The 22,130-nt window shown below is 42.2% G+C and overlaps 1 protein-coding gene and 1 long non-coding RNA gene across 5 annotated transcripts in view; one reads left to right on the top strand and one right to left on the bottom strand.

Annotated features, from left to right (window-relative positions):
- The window catches only part of KDSR (3-ketodihydrosphingosine reductase), a 41,133-nt gene that overhangs the window by 8,771 nt on the left and 10,232 nt on the right, over nt 1-22,130 (top strand). For both annotated transcript variants that reach the window (XM_053245361.1, XM_053245360.1), the window contains exons 2-6: nt 11,432-11,521; nt 13,600-13,656; nt 16,440-16,505; nt 16,639-16,734; nt 18,845-19,036. In XM_053245361.1, the coding sequence (XP_053101336.1) occupies nt 11,432-11,521; nt 13,600-13,656; nt 16,440-16,505; nt 16,639-16,734; nt 18,845-19,036 (501 nt within the window). The remainder of the gene's footprint in view (nt 1-11,431; nt 11,522-13,599; nt 13,657-16,439; nt 16,506-16,638; nt 16,735-18,844; nt 19,037-22,130) is intronic.
- Nucleotides 4,049-22,130, bottom strand: part of LOC128322975 (uncharacterized) — a 39,776-nt gene continuing 21,694 nt past the window's right edge. For 2 of the 3 annotated variants that reach the window (XR_008306112.1, XR_008306114.1), the window contains exons 2-3: nt 5,771-5,896; nt 4,049-4,725 (exon numbers count right to left, since the gene is read on the bottom strand). This is a non-coding gene — a long non-coding RNA (uncharacterized LOC128322975). Of the gene's footprint in view, nt 4,726-5,770; nt 5,897-10,515; nt 10,580-22,130 lie in introns of all 3 variants that reach the window. The other variant, XR_008306113.1, reaches the window with a different exon arrangement.

Here is a 22,130-nt window from a genome sequence, read left to right as displayed (position 1 = left end):
CAATTACTTTAGCACAAAGAGTATCCAAATTGGGTGCTCTCTCCAGTTGTAAGGAGCTGTGCATGTTACACCAGGATGTAGTGGTGCTAAGATTAGACCCTACATTCCTCCCAAAGGTTAATTCTACCCTCCACTGGACACAGGATATCATTCTTCTGTTTTTCTCCAACACATTCCAAAGAAAAATTATGGCACTCCAGATGTGCACAGGGCACTCAGAATTTATCTGAGACGTACTGCCATGTTATGCCAAACTAACTCCCTTTTCGTGTCATTTCTTTCTTCATCCCTGGGTAACAGGGTATCCAAAGTCACCATATCCCAATGGATACAACCAACTATCACATTAGCATACAACTCTCTGGATCTTGCCTACTCCAACGGGCATTACAGCTCATTCCACTCATAGTGCTTTTACTTCAGCTGCCTTTTCCACACATGTTCCTCTCATGGAGATTTGTAGAACAACCACCTGGGCTTCTGTTTCTCCATTCATTAAACACTATAAGATCTCTTCATTCCATGCAGCCCAGGCAATGTTAGGCCACATGGGACTGCAAAACATGGTCTAGACCAGGGATTCTCAACGTTGGGTCCCCAGATGTTATTGCACTGCAACTCCCATAATCCTCAACCAAAGGCCACTGGGGCTGGAGATTATGGGAGTTGAAATCCAATAACATCTGGGGACCCAACATTAAGAATCCCTGGTCTAGACCATCTACTCCCTCCCTTCTTCACTTAGCTGGCTTGGGTATGTCCCATACTAAGCTGATGACCTTCGTCCTCTGTAAGGAAAAACAAACATTGGTTTTACAGTGAAGGATTCTTTTTCTTAAGTGAACTAAGGTCATCAGACCCACCTGCAGATATAAACTTGATGGTTGGGGTGTCAGTTTGGGGTGTAAGGTAGTGGCCCTTGGGGACAATTGAGTTGTCTATCCACTATTCTGCTTCATAGTATTCTCTTTCTCACCTTGTATGGATAACTGCTTTGCCTCTGTTTCTTCTATCTTATACCTTTCTACGCTACAGGCCTGGAACTGGGTTTCTGGCACTAGGGGTGTGCACAGAACCGGCTGGCTTGACAAGGTCAGTTCAGTCCGGCACCCCCTCAAACCCCCCTGGTCCGAGGATGGGTGGGTCACGGACCAAATCGTGTTAAAAAAAGAAAGAATTTTTTCCCAACTTACCACCTCCGAGGGGCTTCTCCGAGGTGGTTGTGGGTCCATGGAGGTTCTCCCTCCCGCCGTCAGCCTCCGTTCTTACAGTCATGACCAAGGCCACTCAGGGCCATTTGCGCATGCACGGCAGTTTCCAAAATGGCCACTGGGGCAAAGGCCTGGAAAAAGCTGAAGACCACCTGAACCGAGCAATGGCTGTAAGTATGGAGGCTGGTGGTGGGAGCGGGATTTTTTTAAAAAACTGTTTGGGTCCCTGAACAGCTGGGGGAGGTTCAGCTTGACCCTGAACTGTCAAACAGAACCACCTCGAAGTTGAACCGGTTCAGTTCCAAACCTGTTCACATTCCCCTATCTGGTGCCACCTACTGCCTAACAGGAAGCTAGCTTGCATAAAAAATGTAACCCTATCCTGTCTCGATCTATGTGATATCTGATAAACCCATACTAAGCTGATGACCTTCATCCACCTAAGAAAAAGAACCCTTCACAGTAAGACCAATGTTTCTTTCTTGCACAATTTTATTATGTGCTCCTCCTGCTAACCAGGCAAAGAAGCACCTTTTGAAGTGACGATTCTCTTTATATTAAGTAGAGGAAGAGTAACTGGTTCTATCCAGCCCGAGTATAACATCCCTCGAATGGCTGTTGCTGGTGTCTTCTTTGTTTATTTTTAGATCGTGGGCTCTCTGAGAACAGGGAACCATCTATTAATAATTAGTAATTATCACAAACATCTGTTGGAAAACGGCATATATACTTGGAAAGGTGGGTATAAATGTACTACTAATTTTGAAGAAGGCTCAAGGTGGCTAGTCTACCAAGTACAGTCCAGACTGGTATTAAGATACTTCCTTAACCCAACCCCAGTATTTTTGTATCTTAGGCCTGCTGACCTTTTCACATCCTAAGCATTTCCAATCTGTATGTGCATCGATCCTTCAGCAATTAGACTGTTATCAGCTATTCAGAGAGAGGTCCAATTACCTTTGCCTCCCCACCTCACGTGCCCAGCCCTTAACAGCCTCAGGCCTGGAAAGGCTAACATCCACCTTTCACATAGCACTGTTTCCATGCAAGCTGAACCTTGTGGCAATGCAGTCGGTTTAGTTTAATGAAATTGTGGTGTGGGAATTAAGATTAGACATGCAGAGTCTTAAAAAGAACCTTGCGTAGCTTGATAAAGTAAAGTGTGCTGTTGAGTCAGTGTCGACTCCTGGTGACCACAAAACCCTGTGGTTTTTCTTTGGTAGAATACAGGAGGGGTTTACCATTGCCATCTCCTGCGTAGTATGAGATGATGCCGTTTAGCATCTTCCTATATTGCTGCTGCCCAATATAGGTGTGTTACCAGCGAAGAATTGAACCAGCAACCTCTGGCTTGCTAGACAAGTCACTTCCCTGCTGTGCCATTAGCTGGCTTTTGCGTAGCTGGATAGGGTTCCAATATTGAATTGTATCTTGATCTAATGGATCTATCTTCTGGCAAGGTGCACCTTGGGCCAAGCCCTAGACAGAATGTCTCCTGTTCTGTTTGCTGTCAACCTTCTAGCATTACAGTGAATCTTGCAACTGATATAGGAGCAGCAGGATATTCTTCTATCAGCACTATCAGTTAAACAGCAACATGTCTTCTATTTATCTTGGTGATCTGCTTATTGCTATAAGGGTCCAGGGGAAAAGCCATCTCTTTTAATACTAATAGTGCGGAATTTGGAAATAGGAAGTTTTGGGGTGGAGGAATGAAAAGCAAGTGATTCATTTGATGCAATATCTAGGAGTTTTAAAACTTATTTAGCCCTGTAGATACCTGAAACAATTGTCCTGGTGCCTTATATTTATTTAAATTTATTTATTTATATTTATTTAAACCATTTTGGAAACTTTTGTTGCAAAGCAGTATAGTAGCTGAACTGTTTTACTAATCCTAGCTGTTATCAAAGCTAAAAACAGCTGAAAGCTCTGCTGAGTAGCTGGATTAAAGCAGTGTTGAACAAATATGAAAGAAACTTGTCTTCCAAACAAGCTGCTTAGTTAATATCTTCAGATAGCTAACTGAGCTGAGGCACCTTTTTTAAAAGTGGTGATTCTCTTTATTTAGCAGGGGGAGAGCAACTGGCCCTATCCAACCCCCACACAGCATCCCTCCCAGGGGCTGTTGCCGGTGTCTCTTATGTTTCTTTTTTAGATTTTGAGTTCTTTGAGGACAGGGAGCCATATTTATTTATTTATATTTATGTAAACCACTTTGGGAACTTGTGTTGCAAAGCAGTATATAAATATCTGTCATATTCATATAGCAAGTTCTTTGCTTGCTGGCATTTAATACCCAACTTAAATCCAAAAGACAACCAATACTGAAAAGAACAGATCTCTGTGTATCAGACCCTTAATTGTACAATGTAGCCTAAGGGGTGCGAATTGTGTTTTAGAGCTCAGGTCCTCATTAAGAGCTAACCATTCTGGAAAAGGGTGAAGTGCTTTGAATATGTGAAATATGCTATTGAGTGATGCTAAATATTGGTAGCCATTTATGATTGACTTCTCATAGGGGTTCCAGTGTGGCACTGGAAATGTCACCATTAATATGTACCCTGCTATTGAGTATAGTGAGAACATCTACAACAGGCATCCCCAAACTGCGGCCCTCCAGATGTTGCTGAACTACAATTTCCAGCATACCCAGCCACAAAAAACTGTGTCTAGGGATGCTGGGAGTTGTAGTTCAGCAACATCTGGAGGGCCGCAGTTTGGGGATGCCTGATCTACAACATAAGAAACATCACTCTGTGTTCCTAGGTAATTGTTGTTTATCTCAGTTTTGGCTGAAACAAGTATGAGTCACCAAAACATCATTCCATTTATCATTGTTCCACTGCTGTTAAGCTTGTTTTATTGTATTTGCAATAGACTTTACATTTCTGTATGCTGATATGACAAGTACTAAGATGTACACTCTTAGACAAAATGGATGGAGAACTCTAAAAGTGGCTAAGTGGAGGAAAGTACTAGGTCAGCTTTGTTACTCCCTCTTTTCATAGATGGCAGAAGTTTGTGTTAGAAACTGGTTTTCAGGAGAGAAATGAAGAGGCCATGAGAGCCTCCATAATAATCTCTGGACTTATGTTCAGTTTCAGCTGTGAGCTGTGCAGATAAGAGGGTCTCAATCTCTATGACAACTGAGAAAAACTAGAAGGAACAGCAAACCTAGTTGCCTTAAGGCCAAGGTGAAGCACTGGAGCAGAAAGAAGGGAGTGGATCCATAGTTTCGCTTAAGACCCTTGTAAGGTTATAGGTGGTTGACTTATGTTGTGGGAAGGCCTCAAGTGACAATAGGTCTGCCTGAATTACATTCCCAAGAAAACAGAGCTTGTAAATGTATTGCCTCCCAAATAATAATCAAAAGGCAGGATGACTTGAGGTTGTATTCTGTTGTACTTCCTGGTCCAACCAAGGTGCACACTGACATGGTCTGGGATGAAATGGGGTGTGTTCCTACTACCTCTGACATCTGGTTGCATCTCCTTAGGGACACCAACAGAACCTGTACAAGTAGGAAGTAATAGCATTTATATAATACTTTACAGTGTGTTTAGAGCTCTTTGTATACATTATATCAGTAATTTCTACAACAACCTGTGTCAGGTTTGTGTTATACCCATATCACAGATGGTGGCAGGGTAATTCCCTAAAACTACTGAGCAAGTTTGAGCCTGTTTAGACTTGGCCTATACACTACACCAGCTCTTGAAAAAATGCAAGGCTGTAAGGATGTGTCACTTTAGCCTACATGACTATGGAGGGGACAAAGAAGTAGAGCCTTGAGGTAAATGTGAAGGTAGTGGATACTGCAAGTGAAGAGTGCAAACAGAATCCTTCCTAAATGCAATAGTTGCAAATGTGCAGGACTTCTGCTTCTCTGCTCATCACCTAATTGATTATATTGCAGTCCAAAAGAGAAGTATGGATATCCAACAGGAACTCTTCATCCAGGGGCCATAATTTAGAGCTATGAGTGCTGAGTATTTAACATACAGCATTGAGCCACCTAATGGCGCAGCGGGGAAATGACTTGACTAGCAAGCCAGAGGTTGCCAGATTGAATCCTTGCTGGTACATTTCCCAGACTGTGGGAAACACCTATATCGGGCAGCAGTGATATAGGAAGATGCTGAAAGGCATCATCTCATACTGTGTGGGAGATGGCAATGGTAAACCCCTCCTGTATTCTACCAAAGGCAACCACAGGGCTTTGTGCTCTCCAGGAGTCGATACCAACTCAATGGCACACTTCACCTCTTAATACTGAACAATTGTCAAACATACATGATCATTCTACACTGGTAAAACGTAGGAAGTGTACAGTTTTCTTTTCCTGACTGTATTAGCATTAGCACTAACCTTTCATGTTGCAATGCTTTGTAGCTGGGAACCTCTTCTAGATGGAGTGAAAGTTGCATGATTGGAAGGAATTCTTCCATGATCCTAGCTTTCCTTCTATGAATTGGCCTTGGAGGAAAGATTATAATCCAACCCATTGATCTTTAAAGCTTAACCTTTCATTTCCCATGAAAGAATTGCATCCTAACCTTTTGTGGAATGCTGCTCTCTCTCCTTCTGCAAGTGGAAGTTGTTTCCAATGACAGAGCCAGCACTCCAGATGTTGGGATGCAACCCAATACTCTTTATTCGGATGAAAGGACATCATCTGTAAACTTTAGAAATGACAGACAAAAACTTGTTGTTTTGACGTTCTAACTATAGGTAAACATTACCAAGTGTAGATATAAGGATGTGACTTATAACTACACCTAACAATGTGATCAGAGTCCCTGAAGTTCTTAAACTCTTAAACTTGTGTACCTTAGCAGGAATTCACAAGATGCCATAAAATTTTGGTTTAATTTTAAAATGTCTTATTGAAGGTGTCCAGTGACACTAGAAATGCATGAGGCATTTTAAAACTACTGCTGCAGTAATGAAGTTGTTGGTTATGCCGTTGAGTCGGTATCGACTCCTGGCGACCACAGAGCCATGTGGTTTTCTTGGTAGAATACAGGAGTGATTTACCATTGCCTTCTCCTGCGTAGTATGAGATGATGCCTTTCAGCACCTTCCTATATCACTGCTGCCTGATATAGGAGTTTCCCATATTCTGGGAAACACACCACGGGGATTCAAACCAACAGCTTTCTTCTCTCTAGGTAGGTTGCTTTCCAGCTGAGCCATTAGGTGGTTCAGAAATGAAATATGACAGCTTATAAATTTCTTTCTAACACTGCTGATTTGTTTGTTTGTGTTTCAGGGAAACTATGTAGGTGGTTTGCTTTCATCACAAAAATTCTATGGCATTGTGCATGTTCCTGTACTACTAGCTGAATAACTTTGAGAATGTTTCCAAGCATGCAGTGCTTAGAGGTGTGGCATCATAGAAGATATATAGCAAGCTTCCTGTTTTGATGCCAGAGAGGGATGTATTGGGCAAGCCCTGTAGCCTAAGCATTTCCAATTGCTGCTATTTATAATATTTGGAATACACTTGCCTAAGGCAGTGAGTAACAATTGTACTTGCTTACTGTGAACCAAAGGGAATTTTTCTTTACATTTTAGCTTTCAAATATTATATAAAGACTGAGCTGTGTGGAAGAATCTCTTTGAGAGGGACCATGTAGCACATGTTTAAATGCCAGCTCAGTACAGTTTCAATCTTTGGCTTACTTTAGATTTGTTTGTGACTGGGTTGATACATTTTTAATTGTCTCATAACTTTAACATTTCCTATTTTGTAGTTCTTATATTTCAGGATTCATTGCTAAAACAATTTAAAATATGTTGGTTTTCAACTAAAGAGAGTCTCCTTATACTACCTATAAATAGTAAACCTCTGATCATGTAGCCCACAAGTCTCTTGCACTACAAAAGTGTGTAAGCCTTACAGTTATGAAATACATTTTTGTCTTATTCCTTATATGCAATTTGATTCAACCTCATATCAATTTGGTTTGAATCAACCCCAAATTGAATCACCCTGAAAATAGAGGGCTGCATTCAGGGTCGAAGAGAATAATCCCCGATTCAACCTGAATTGATTTGGGTGATTCGAGTGCCATTTTGAGGCCCATTTTGCTGGGAAAAATTGGCCTCAAAATGGTGATCTCCCCTACCCCCCACCCCAGGAGAGCTGGTCCAATAATTGGGGTCAGCAGGTAGACCAGCCCTCTGCTCCAGACCTGGTACATCAGCCCACCTTGGAAGCCAATTTTTCCAGCAAAACAGGCCTCAAAATGGCACTTGAATCACCCAAATTGACTCAAGAGATTTGTTGAGCCAGCCAGCCAAGCTGGCTGTTCTCAACGAAGCAGTTTAAGGGGGTCTGCAATTCAATTCAACTTCAAATCAAATAGCAGGATTTTATTCGTCCACACACCCTACTACTTACTGAAAGACAAAGGCTAAGATCCAAAGAATCACAAAACTTGTTATATAAGCATGCAATGCTTTAGGTTTGCCTCTGCCTCCTGTATGTATGTATGTATGTATTTAATCAAATTTGTACACTGCCCCAAACTTTCATCTCTGGGTGGTTAACAATAGCATAAAACCAGTTAAAAACATATACAAAAAACTTAAACAATTTAACAGTTTAAAAATAAACCAAAGATTAAAATGCAAAAATGTGTTAGGAAGCTGAGAAAGCTTGGGCGAAAAGATGGGTTTTCAGGTGTGTGTTTTTAAATTGCTAGAGTTGGGGAGGATCGTATCTCAGTAGGGAGTGCATTCCACAATCTTGCGGCAGCGACCGAGAAGGCCCCTCTCTGTGTAGCCACCAAACGAGTTGACGGTAACTGGAGACGGACCTTCTCAGATGACCTCAATGGGCGGTAGGGCTTGTAGTGAAGAAGACACTTTCTTAAATACCCAGGGCCTAAGCCGTTTAGGGCTACATAAGTTATAACTAGCCCTTTTATTTTGTCTGGAAACGTAGTGTAACTCCATCAGTAAAGAAGTAATGTGGTCTCTCCAAGATGACCCAGAGACCAACCTGGCTGCCGCATTCTCAACCAACTGAAGTTTCCAGACTACGTAGAAAGGCAGCCCCACGTAGAGCGCATTACAGAAGTCAAGTCTGTAGGTTACCAACAGATGTACCACTGTTTTGAGGTCATTGATCTCGAGAAATGGGCCCAGCTAGCGTATCAGTCGGAGCTGATAGAAAGCACCCCTGGCCACCGCCTCAACCTGAGAAACCAGGGAGAGGTATGAATCCAGAAGTACTCCCAGACTGCGAACCTTTTGGGGAAGTGTGACCCCATCTAGAACAGGGAGATCAAAATCGTCTCTAGAGTTCTGACCTCTCACAATAAGTACCTCCATCTTATCTGGATTCAGTTTATTCTTCCTCATCCAGCCCATTACTGCTTCCAGGCAGGCATTTAGGGAGGATATGCCAGCTCCTGAAGAAGCTGACATGGAGAAGTAGATCTGGGTGTCGTCAGCGTACTGGTAACACCCAGCTCCAGATCCCCTGATGATCTCTCCCAGCATTTTCATATAGATGTTAAAAAGCATTGGTGAAAGTACGGAGCCTTTAGGGACACCATACTTAAGCTCAGATTTTGAAGAGCAACAGTCTCCAATCAACACCATCTGGAATCTATCCAAGAGGTAGGAGTGGAACCGCTGTAGAACAGTGCCTCCCACCCCCAACACCCAGAAGGATACTATGGTCGATAGTAGCAAAAGCCGCCGAGAGATCCAAAAGGACCAACAGAGTAACACTTTCTCTGTCAATTCCCAATTGGAAATCTTCCATCAGGCCGACCAAAGCAGTTTCCACACCATAGTTTGCCCGAAAACCAGTTTGAAATGGGTCTAGATCAGGAATTCTCAAACTTGGGTCCTCAGGTGTTATTGGACTTCAACTCCCATAATCCCCAGCCTCAGTGGCCTTTGGTTGGGGATTATGGGAGTTGAAGTCCAATAACACCTGAGGACCCAAGTTTGAGAATCACTCGTCTAGATAATCAGTGTCCTCCAAGACCACCTGGAGCTGAGAGGCCACCACACTCTCAATTATCTTGCCCAGCCATGGGAGGTTGGAAACAGGCCTATAATTGCTCAGCTCCGAGGGATCTAATGCAGGCTTCTTTAGAAGAGGTCTAATTATTGCCTCTATAAGACAAGGAGGCATCCTGCACTCCCTCAGAGAAGCATTTATGATTTCCACCAGGCTGTCTACAACAATCTCCCTGCTAGATTGAACAAGCATGTTGGGCAAGGGTCAAGAGAACAAGTGGTAGGCCTCACCTCTCCAAGCAACTTGTCCACATCCTCGGGAGTCACAAACTGAAACCAATCCAGTCGAATCACATAAGAGGAGTTGTTGGGCACCTCCAGCTCAGATATCAAATTAATTGTGGAGTCTCCATCTAGGTCGGCCCGAATCAGAGAGATTTTATCTGTGAAAAATTCTTTAAACACATCACAGCGGGTAACTGATGACTCCAATTCTGGTTCTTGGGAGGGGGAGCAGATGCTAGTCCCCTCACAACCCTGAACAACTCCGTTGGACGTGAACTCACAGAGGCAATACGGGCAGAAAAGAACCACCTCTTTGCTGCACGTATTGCCTGAGCATAGATTTTTAGATCTGCTCTATGTTGCAATCTGTCAGATTCGAGTCGAGTCTTTCTCCACTTGCGCTCCAGTCGCCTACCTTGCCGCTTCAGCCCCCGTAGATCTTCTGTATACCAAGGAGCTAAATTTGAAGAGGGTCCGAGGGGACGTTTGGGAGCAATTGTGTGCCTTGCCCTGGTGAACAAGTTGTTCCAATTCTCAACCAGGGCATCAACAGGATCACCAGCAAAGCCAACATTGAATCCCTTCAAGGCTTCTTGGAATCTTATTGGATCCAGTAACCTCCTCGGGTGGACCATTCTAATGGGCCCCTCGCCCCTGCGGAGGTGGGAAGTGGTTGTAAGTCCAACCTTAACCGGATGGTGGTCCGTCCATTACAATGGGGAAATCACAGGAGTCCCCACCCACAGAACACCACCCTGATCAGAGTAAAAGATCAAATCCAGATAAATGCAGTGCATGATCTTGTTGTGTTAATAACACTATAGATCAAGCCAGATAATCCCTTCTGTTTGGGCCTTTACTTAGAAAAACAGGTTTTAACTCAATATGTTTGCTGGAGGGTTATGGATTATGTGTTAATTTCAGATTTCATTTTAAACCACTTCTTCAGACATTTAATCTAGCTGATTTTTAAAATTATATTTAAATTTATCCATTGAAAATATTTGTGTTTATCCACTGGTTCTTGACAGACCTGTCTGAATATCAGAACTTAGATGGGCTACCTTCGGAATAAGGAACACACAGGTTTGTGAAGGCTGGAAGAGAATGTGAGAGAGGAGATTAGCAGGTGGAAAGACCATTCATTCTTGTATACAATGAGCCTGTTGGGAGATTGCATCTTGAAATCATTGGTTTTGTTACTCGTGTGATGTGGGCTTGGATATACAGTTGTTTAAAGAATACGTTTTTGTGTGGAGAATTTTTTAATCAAGATACATGCCTAAAGTATTCTGGGAATTTAGAGGAATTGATATAGGGATTATAACATTGATGAAAAGTAAGAGTTTGGAACATATGTTTTTATATAAGGTAATGAGCACCAATTTCTATACCCCATCTATAGCCTAGCCTACAGTAATCAATCATGGCAGAGTTGTGTCAAGAGAGAACCTTGATGCAACCCTGGCCATGCTAGAACAGTGACTAGCAAAGATGTGCCAAATATTTACCTACATGGTGTCCTTGGCATGCTACCATCATCATACTAGAAGTGAGAGGATGAATGATTAAGGATTCGATCACATATCCAAACCTTCCCCTCTTTCCTCCCCACTCCCAAATAGGCTGTCTTTAGTGTGTGGTGCTGCTTGAGGTGAATTGTGCTGTCAAAAGCTTGAAGCCATTTTGGCAATAGTGGGTCCTTTTTCTGCAGCAACTGTTACAGTTATGGCAATGACTGTAGACTGTGTCTGTGGACAGTCAGGCTAACTGAAAGCTCTCCCCGTGATCTGAGTATGAAGGAGGTGTCCAGTGGTGCAGCAGGAGAAGATTGGTTAACGCATGTGAACTGGTCCTATGTTAGAGTGGCAAACCTTCTAAGATAGGTTTGTAATCCATTAAGTTAACTCTTGTCATTAAATCCATATGCTCTTTTCTTTTCTTAAAAGGTAACTGGTGGCTCCAGTGGCATTGGAAAAAGTATTGCTGTCGAATGTTTTAAACAAGGTGCTTTTATAACACTGATTGCAAGAAATGAGGTAAATTTCTACAATATGTACTTAACAGCTTGTGGGTATCATAATTGTTAATGAGATGTTTTAAATTCTTTAATCAATAATGACTACTGTTTTAATTAAGGCTTTCATTCCTTGGCTCTCATCAGGTGAAAGTTAGTTGTGACTGCGTCCCAGTAAAAGCAATGGAACTATGTTAGTCATGATTAACTTTATCTAGATTGCGACCCTTGCATTTTTCCAGAGTAAAGAAGTCACTCTGATTGATGAATTTAAACGTTGTTCCAGTGTGCAGTATTTTAATTAAAAACAGTATCGCTGTTTGTACTAGCAGAGACAACCACAGGGCTCTGTTGTCGCCAGGAGTTGACACCGACTTGACGGCACACTTTACCTTTTACCTTACTAGTTAATAGCATTTATTTATTTTTTTAAATCATTTGAATTTAATAGCTCCCCACTGACTACTATTGTTATGGAATGGAGGAAAACACCAATTATATTGTCAAATTTATCAGTGTATTTGGACAGCACACTAGAGCAGATATGTAAGTGAGTCATGAATTCATTACAAACTCCCTTGTTAGCATAACATCTGAAGGAAAAATTTGCCCATCTCCTCTGTGTGGAGATATATGCATTATATGGGCAAGCCCTACATCTGCATCTTTTGAATGTTACATGTTCAGTTTCTGCATGAGATACTTGTGCACTTGCTTTCCTTGATTCATAATATCTAAAGCCACCCCCAGTCTATAGTCTAAAGTTTTTATTGTGTAACAAAGTACTAAATGTAGAATTGCAGTCCTAACATTAGAGGAAATAATGGAAGATTTATGTAAAAATTGGTATTTCTGCTTGGCAATTATTTATTATGTTATTGTTTATTTATGTATTACATTTATGAACCACCCCATCCAAAGGTGTACAACAATTAGCCTCATAGGCATGGCAACTTAACAATTCCTTCTGGGCAAGCAGCTTTTTGGCACCTCCACTCAAACCACACCATGACTTATACATATTTATAGGCAGGTAGGCTGAGGGGTGTGTCTGTGATCTACCTGCCAGAAGGAATGTTGTATCTTTTTGAAAGGCTGTGTGAGATGTTACTGTGGTATGGGATGCTATTATTCTAAGCAGTGTTGAACAGAATTTCAGTTCTTAATGGGCCTGACGCATAGTCCCATGTTGCAGTGGTGAACTGTGACAAACATTTGCAATGAAAAGATTGGTTTGTGCTATTTTCTGCAGCCCTGTAGCTGACACACTTGTTATTGTTGTGAAGCATTTGTCTTGGAGTAAATATACTGGGGAAGTGGTAAGTAAGGGTGTGCACAGAACTGGTTCGGTGCACAACCGGGAAGCTGGTGGGTGGGGGTGACTTTAAGGCACGGGAAGGGTGCTCTTATCTCCCCCACCGTGCTTCCCCCTCCAGCGCTGCTTTAAAAAATGCTGGCGCAGGGCAGCTGTATACCCTCTTGCCACCCTGGTCAGTGTAAAATCTGAAGTGGCGGGCACATGTGCGCCCGCCCCATGCATGCACGGCGCATGTGCACCACTTCTGGTAAGAAGGTATACAGATGCTCTGTGCCAGCATTTTTTAAAGCGGCGCCGGGCTGCAGGGAGCACGGCGGAGGAGGTAAGAGCACCCTCCCCGCACCTTAAAGTCACCCCCATGTTCGAACTGGTTCAAGAGCGCGAGTTCTGAACCTGCTCGGCATTCTTGAATGGAACGCCAAACAGGTTCGTGCACATCCCTAGTGGTAAGCTAAATATGAAAACTTATACTGCAATCATGTATATACTTTTCTGGAAGAAAGCCAGATAAATTAAATACAGGCAAAGCCAAAGCAAATTTCTGCTTCAGGCAGCTGAAATAACCATTACTTCAATTTTCAGAATGATTACATTGACTGGTTAGTAGAGTGGTGGTTATTTAACTGTTTATAATGATCATGAGTTTTAGATGCCATACAATAAAATTAGAAAAACTTCCCTGCAGCCTTACTATAAAAAGAGACATTAATTGTTAAATGACATCAGATTTTGCGCCTTGTAATTTTTGTATTTATGTCCCAAATGTGTTTCTTTAATTCCAGAGCCGGTTGTTGGAGGCAAAAAAAGAAATTGAAAAGTACTCCATTAATGATAAGCAGGTAAGATTGCTCCTTCCTATCACTACTGGATCATTCACATTTGTAAGAAAATGTATATGCCTTCCTGTGAATAATCTAACATCCAGACGGAATGGGGCAACGTATGCAGATAAGAGGAAAATTTGACACTACAATAGTGCTTTCATAGCCTGTTCCCTAAAAACACTGCATGAAAACATAGCATACATAATTTGAAGCAGTTTTAAGGCCTAGGACTAGTTTAACAGTCACATATAGTACAGATGAGGCAGTAGTCCACATGTACAGCAAGTGATGCTTTGAAGGCTTTTACTGCAAGGCAAGTCTCAGCATTTTGTGGAAAAGCAGCTTCTGCATTCTGGTGGATGATCAATTACCACATAAACTTCAAAAACATCTCTGACTGCATCGGTGACATTTTCGCGCTCCCTAGCTATGGCTGTATTGAAGCACAGTCCCTAGTTCAAAGCACAGTCCCTAATTTCAAAATCTAATCTGATCTCTTTCCCGCCCCCTTTTTTCTTTGTCTTGGACTTAACTGTTTTTTTTTCTTTCCTGGATCTCAGTTACTCTTTTCATTGCTATATTGGGGTGTGTGTGTTTTAATCAAAACTCTTATCTGTGCCAGACAGCCTTTCATCTCTGAATGCAATAGTCATATCACAAAAGAGACTTCTGGCAACTAGGAAGAGAAGTTGTTGACTGGCTTGCCTGCCTGCCATAACGTTAGGAACCTTTAATTTAAATTGGTATTCAGGTAACTTGGATGGTTGCCAAATACAGCAGCAATATGACCTGTGTTTTACAAGTTTACTTGTATCCCCAGCACCTGGTGGTCTCTCTTCTAATATTGGCTAGGCTGCTTTTTTCAGCACTGCTACATATAATATGCTCCTAATGAGTTTACTGCATCATGTCATCATTAATGCCACAGCAAAAGAGGCAATGTAAGGTCCATGTTATAGCTCTGCCGTGACGGCCCAATAGAGTGGTGCCACATAGCGATAGTGTGGGCCAGAACAGCAACCATGGCTGACCAAAACCAATCGCTAGACCTTATGCTCCTCCCCTTAATAACAAGACTAGAAATATAGAACACTACAAACAAACTATGCAATTTCCAATGGGTTTGGCTTGATAAAAGAATAACTAGAGAAGTTTTTTTGTACAGTGAAAATATCATTCACAGTTATTGGTCATGTGAAAATGTTTCATGTTACATCTGGTCAAATCTGCCCTGAACATTTTCAGCAAGTAAGGGGATAGCACAGATGTTGTATGGAGTTGAACCAAGTTGCCATTAATATGAATTGTATTTCTTAAACTGTTGTGTTGCCCTTTGGGTGCCATGATATCATATATAGATGGACCTTGCTATTTGTGATTCCACTGGCGCCTAGCTGACGCCCAACCTCATTATCTGCTGATACGAAAGGGTTGAAATCCACAGTTTTGAGATGGCTGGAAATGACCTCAGTAATTTCTGGCCACCATTTTGTGAGAAGGAGCCATGTTGTGGCTCATCTGCTTTTTAAAAAAAGCATTCTCCCCCCCCCCCCCGCAATTTGGGACTGGGGTTGGCATTTCTGGACAGCTGGAGACCCACAGAGCACAGTAGGGCATTTTATCTGGCTTTTCCCCACATATCATCTTCCCCCCCTCCCCATTTCCTAGCCTCCAAGAACCTAATCCCCTCATCCCATTGACTTTAATGCTCCATTATCCACAGTTGTAGTAGAGAATGGAACCCCCGTGGATAACGGGCTTCACCTGTAGAGCAGAAGAGAAAATTAACTTTACCAGTGGCCAGTAATACCTGGTGATAGCAGGTTAATCATTTATCTTGGCAATTGCAAATATTGAAAAATGCAAATGCCTTTAACACATTTAAAGTTAGGTATATATCTAGTCTGACTAAATCAGGATTGCAAATAAGTTCACAAATGTTACTAACATACATGCTACCATAGCCATTACATCAATGGCATGTAAGGAGCAACTAAACCGCCCTGAGCCATTTTTGGAAGGGCAGTATAGAAATCGAATCAACAACTACTACTACTAGCACTTCTAACTTGCAAGGACCTCTCTGGCTATTCCCTTGGAGATAACTTGCACTTTATAGGCGAGTGACAAACACTGAATTTAAGTATTCCTATTTGGAAATGTCTGTTGTGAGGGTGCTCTTGTGGCCTCAGGAACACTAGCATACTCCCAGGGATACATTGCCTCCCAAAGGAAATGTTAGTCTGGTCTCATCACTGGTCCTGTACTCTAGGCATTGCAAGTCTACTTAGAGACAATTAAGGTGGTCTGGTCTTACTAGCTGTTGTCACTTAAGATAGCTATGTCTTACTCATGTGCTGTAGAGACTTTTCCAGAAAGCTCTCCATATGGAATTAGGCACAAATCCTGTAGTACCTCCTTCTTGTCTTTCAGTCTTCTCCCTTCCATGCTGAGCTTCCTCTCTTTTATGACTGTGGGCACTTCCTCTCTCCAGTGCCCTTCCCTTCCTGTTTCCTGCTTCTCCTCCAAGCCTCCTTGCTGACTGTGGAGACCAGAAGACAAGGGCTGTGGTGCCTGACATATATTCATAGTAACGCTGGTGTAATATAGTTTTCCATATAGAAAATATTAATTCTACCCTATCTTCTTCAGTTTTACAGTTGAAAGAATACAGAATGGAAAATTTGTTTCTTAAGCAGAATTTTAGCTAACTCGTTGAGTCAAGTTCCTTAGACATCTATACATTCATATATATTGTGATAATACAAATGTGTGTTGTGTTTTTCCCTCTTGCCTAGGTTGTACATGCTATTTCTGTTGATGTTTCTAAAGACTGTGCTGATATGGAGAGAGTCCTAAAACAAGTAAGGAAATTGGGTTTTATTGAGCTGCCTTTTTGTGTGGCAAATGTTGTTCAAGAAGTGTTCCGATTAAAGTTATTATATTTAACCTGTGGGCAACAGTCCTTTATTGCATTTGTTAAATGGTTCTTTTTAGGCTCAAGAAAAATTGGGTCCAGTTGACATGCTTGTAAACTGTGCTGGAACATCAGTGAATGGAAAATTCGAAGACCTTGAGAGCAGTAGATTTGAGGTAAGTGATCCTAGTTTTTTCCCCTCCTTTACTGTGTGTTGAAATCCAGCTGCCTCTCATAAATTCCACCTGAGTAAGAAAATGAAAAGCCCTTTGGATGAAACGTAGCTTGTGGTAGTTTTGTGGACAGAATACTGTGATCATCTTGTGTATTCATTACTACTAATACAATGGCCTAACACTGTAAATGTAAAAGAATGCTAACTACTTGTCTTCCATGATGTTGAACACTTTCTGTGTATACCATCAACCCAAAAATTCTTATTGGATATTTCTGTGAAAGTTTTGATACCCAAGATGAATATGATCTGAAGAGAAACCAAAATATACAGATCTGTTGTAGTTAACTAGCAAAGTCTGCTGAGCAACGTCGCTACATAGGTTCCATTCACTTCTGTAGTATATATGTGGAAACTTGCCAAAATGAAATATGGCTGTTGTGAGAGTAGTGTATGCAATGTATCGAGCTGATGCATCTGTATCGTCAGTTCAATCCAGGCCACCCGTGGGGCTGAATGCACAATTTGATCATTACTGGAATCGGGTTGATCCTGATCCCAGTAATGGCCACACACAGCCATTTTATTTATTTATTTATTTATTTATTTATTTACACAGTCAGACAGGTGTTATTGACTGGTTTGTTTTATTCAGACATTGAGTCCTTCCCAAGGACTTGGGATAGCTGAATTTTATTATCAATGTTGTTGCTGCTGTTATAGATATCGTCGCAGAATATAGGCTGTTCCCAGTAAAGTTGCTTTTTGTAATTGGCTGATGGTGATTTCTGTGGCCCCTATGGTGTTGAGGTGCTCTTCAAGTTGTTTTGGAATTGCACCTAGGGCGCCAATTACCACTGGGATGATTTGGGTCTTCTTCTGCCACAGTCTTTCAATTTCAATTTGTAGATCTTTGTATTTTGTGATTTTTTTTTCCCTGTTTCTTCTTCTATTCTGCTATCCCCTGGTATTGCTGTGTCGATTATTTTTCTTTCTTCTTAGCTACAGTTATATCTGGTGTATTGTGTGGCAGATGTTTGTCTGTTTGTAGTTGGAAGTCCCATAATATTTTTACATCTTCATTTTCTTCAACTTTTTCAATTTTATGGTCCCACCAATGTTTGGCTACAGGTAGCTTGTATTTTTTGCAGACGTTCTAGTGTATCATCCCTGCTACCTTGTCATGCCTTTGTTTGTAGTCAGTCTGTGCGATCTTTTGACAACAGCTGATTAGGTGGTCCAAGGTTTCATCTGCTTCTTTACAAAGGCAGCACTTGCTGTTTGTGGTTGATTTTTCTACTTTTGCTCTTATTACATTTGTTCTTAGTGCCTGTTTTTGTGCAGCCAGTATGAAACCCTCTGTTTCTTTTTTCAATTTATTTATTTATTTATTTATTTATTTATTTATTTGAATTTATACCCCACCCAAACTTGCGTCTCTGGGCGGCTAATTGTAACACAAGATTTGTCAAATATACTTAATGTGTAGTGCGCAAGATGAGCTGGAAATTTTTGACTTATACTTGAGATGTACATATATAACATGTTCCTGGAACTCTTTTTGCCTTGGTCATATTCTTTCGGAGTCTGTGCAGTACTTTTTGTTTAAAGAAAAAAAATGCATTGATGCCATGTTTGGAAGGGAGAACAGTTACAGTTATGGCTTACTAGCACACAACCATCTCTAAACAGCACAGGGTGTGATGTCTTCTATTTACTGGACACCAATGTGTTGCTTGTATTTTTGAATAACATATTAAGCATTTCAACATATTCTCACATAGCCATATTTTGTGCAAGTGGGTGTGTTTCAGCCCACTAATGGGGTATCACGTTACAGTTTGCAATATGTTAGCATTTGGAAGTTGTATAGGTGGAAAGTTGGGCAATGTGCTCCATCTCCTATAGTACAGTAGCTGTTTTGGACTATGTTGTGCCTATTGTGTGAATTAACATAGCTGCAGCCTTGGGTGTGGTGCCAACCTACAATTTGACACCCATCTAAATGTAACACTGCATTATGTACATATGGATTACAAAGTTGTCATGAACATTTGATGTAATATTTAAACTGCTGACTGTGTTTTTCTGATTTGTATGTTTATCTGCAGCAATTAATGGCCATCAACTACTTGGGTAGCGTTTATTCAACACGTGCAGTAGTTGCCACCATGAAGGAACGAAGGATGGGAAGGATTGTGTTTGTGTCATCCCAGGCTGGGCAAGTTGGACTGTTTGGTTATTCAGCTTATTCTGCAACAAAGTTTGCTCTTCGAGGATTAGCTGAAGCTTTGCAAATGGAGGTATTGCTCTCTGCTCCTCACTTGCATATATTCTTCTCTTTTAGAAAAGGGCACTGGTACTCCTGTGACAGTTCTCAAATGCAGAAATGTCTTTTTGCATTTATACTATACTGCCCCTGGAGTTGATTAAACCTAATAGCTCTTCTCTCAACACACTCTCATGTGACAATGCTTTACTCCACATGTTTGAGACAATGGCCCTGTTCAGACATTGTAAGGAGCAGGAATTAATCCTGGTTTTGCACAGAGACCTCTAACTCCCCACTCTCTACAAATCTAGCTTCAAAACTTTACTTATTGGCAAACATGAGCTAGAATAAACCAGGATCTCCAGGATTAGATGTTATGAAAGATTCCGGCTTGTTTTAATATAGGGTCAGAAATGGAATCCTTCCTTCCTTTAGTGTGCAAATGGGAGAGGGGATGTAATGCTAAACCAGAATTCAGTCCTGCCTCTGCATGATGTCTGAACTAGGCCATTGTCAATGTTGTATTTTATTTGTTAACCTGTCAATTATTTCAGAATGATCTTGGTGCTTTCCCAAAAACTATTGCATCTCTTAATGATATGGAAATAGCTCTGTACACATAGCCAGGATGATGATGATGATGATGATTTGATTTGATTTGATTTCTGTAGCGCCCTTCCATAAATGGCTCAGGGTGGTTTACATAGAGAAATAATAAATAAATAAGATGGATCCCTGACCCCAAAGGACTCACAATCTAAAAAGAAACATAAGATGGACACCAGCAACAGTCACTGAAGATACTATGCTGGGGGGTGGATAGGGCCAGTTACTCTCCCCCTGCTAAATAAAAGAGAATCACCATGTTTAAAGATGCCTCTCTGCCAAGTTAGCAGGGGTGCCCAGCTACAACTTGGAGAAACAACTTGTATATGTTTCTTGCTACTGTGTCTTTAGGATATAGATAATTAACATATTTTTGATCTGTGATATAAGAATATATGTCATCAGTATTAAGCAGGCTGTAGCTAATGCAGACTTTGAGCCACACTCTACCCAAGGCGTGGACTTGGCAGCCTTTGTAACTATGTTACTTATTACAATAACAGGTACCATATTCCACAAGGAATACCACCTCTGATGGCTCAAAAGGAATATGTAGTATTGTATTACTTTCAATACTGTTGCATTGAGTGGGGATAGCTGTATATTAGATAGAAATGAGAATATTTAGAATCTTGCTAGTGTAATACTACGAATGTGCAGGAAATGGATTTTGTGTTTTGTTTCACGCTCAAAACAAAATGCAGATGGCCAAAACGTTTCGTCAAAAGAGCAACCCGGTTGTTTTGATGGAACAAACCTTGAAACATTTTGAGTGTTTTAGCCACAGGGAACAATGGGGAAACTCGAAACACCCAGTTGTTTCCCATGGGTAGCTCCTAGGGACACCAAAGTGGGTGTGTGGTAGAGCATGATGGGTGCTAACTACCACTCAATCCACAAAATAAATCAGCAAGCAGGCAATCTTTAACAAATTTTTAACCTTTCCCCCAAACCGCCATAGGATCCTATTTTTTTTGCCAATGTAGCCAAGGGTGTCCTGAGCCAATCCACCAATCCACTCCTCAGCCAACCTGCCAAGGCAATTGCTTCCTCAGTGATCAGGGTGGACTGGTGCTTACCCATTGTCTTCTCAGGAGAAGAGTGGTGGGCAAAGCCTGGCTCAGTGTTGCTATCTTGGCACACAAACTGTTCGTGGCAACAAATAATGGCTCGAGTGTCAAGACAACCTTGGAAATGAGCACGCAGCCTTGAGTGGATGGGTTGCACACTTCCAAACCACACCTCCTTGTGAGGGTGTGGATGGTTAGCTCTTGTTTCTGCGGGCTCTGAAGCAAGAGAAAGGTGGAGTTCTACCAGGTTGGAACATCCTGAGGGTTCAGGTGTACAAGTAGGCCAGGCTCAAACTGCCTCTCAAAGAGCATCTGCCTAACATTTTGGCTCTGGTGGAAGTAAGCTGCTATCCTGTGGCACCTGTCAACAAGAGCAGCCATGGCAGCAGCAGACTGGTGCTAGGTGCCTTCGTGGGGGTGACTCGCCTGGCCACAGCCCCAGAAGGGCCAAGTGCATCCTGCATGACCAGGTTCAGAGTGTGTGCCACGTAACAGATAGACACAAACTGAAGCTGCTCAGCTGCCCTTGGTCACCATGAACATGCACAGCCATCCTTTCACCTGGCGATCCATGGCCACTTACAACTTGTGGTTAATGTCCAAAACCTCTACATGCAGCAGAGCCCATTGCTGCTTTGCTACATGGGAGGAGCTGGCCACACCACGAGCAGCAGATGTTCCCTTGCTCTCATACCCCCACCAGTGTGCCATGAGGGACAGGAAAGATGCATACAGCCCACTGCCACTGGTCCACAGATCAGCAGTGAAGCAGCCACTTGTGTCAGCTGCTGCTGCATGCAGCAGCCCTGACACAGCTTCCCTGCTTGCCTGGTTCAGGGAGGGCACCACCTGCCTGTTGAAGGTGGTGCATGAGGTGATCTTGTAGTTAGGAGCAAGCAGTAGAAGCAGCTGACGGAAGCCAGCATTCTCTGCCACCTGGAATGGCTGGTCATCCAAAGTGATCATCTCAGCAATGGCCCAGGAGATGAATTGAGGCTTTGGGTGATCAGATTGCTTGCCCATACTGACTGCACCCATCGTGCAAGCAACTTCCTCTGCTTGGGAGCAGGTGCCTCCACTGGCAGCTGTGCTGCAGGCCCACTCTTCTTCCAATAGGAGAACCTGTATTTAACCGCAGCAGGCCCCTCTTGCTGTTGCCCACCATGACCAGCATCACCCCTCCCTCTGACTCTGCTCCTGGCTCTGCTTTGAATCCTCCTGGACATTTAGGGGTTTTTTAAATTCAAGCCCTATCTCTGATGGGGTGGGGGGGAAAGGCAGATATTTTAAAAAGTGATGTGGGGTTGGGGGTGGTATATTTATGCTGTGTTTGCTAGGGATGTGCACGGAACTGAGCAGGGAAGTTTCAAAGGCAGAGTGGGTTCTGCTTTAAGGACGGAGAGGGTGCACTTACCCCTCTCTCCACTTTCCGCCTGCCAGCACTCCGTA

This window comes from Hemicordylus capensis, chromosome 4 (assembly GCF_027244095.1).
Source record: "Hemicordylus capensis ecotype Gifberg chromosome 4, rHemCap1.1.pri, whole genome shotgun sequence".
NCBI classification, from domain to species: Eukaryota; Metazoa; Chordata; class Lepidosauria; order Squamata; family Cordylidae; genus Hemicordylus; species Hemicordylus capensis.
The sequence above is the reverse complement of the archived record's forward strand: the minus strand, read 5'-3'. Positions and strand labels throughout refer to the sequence as shown.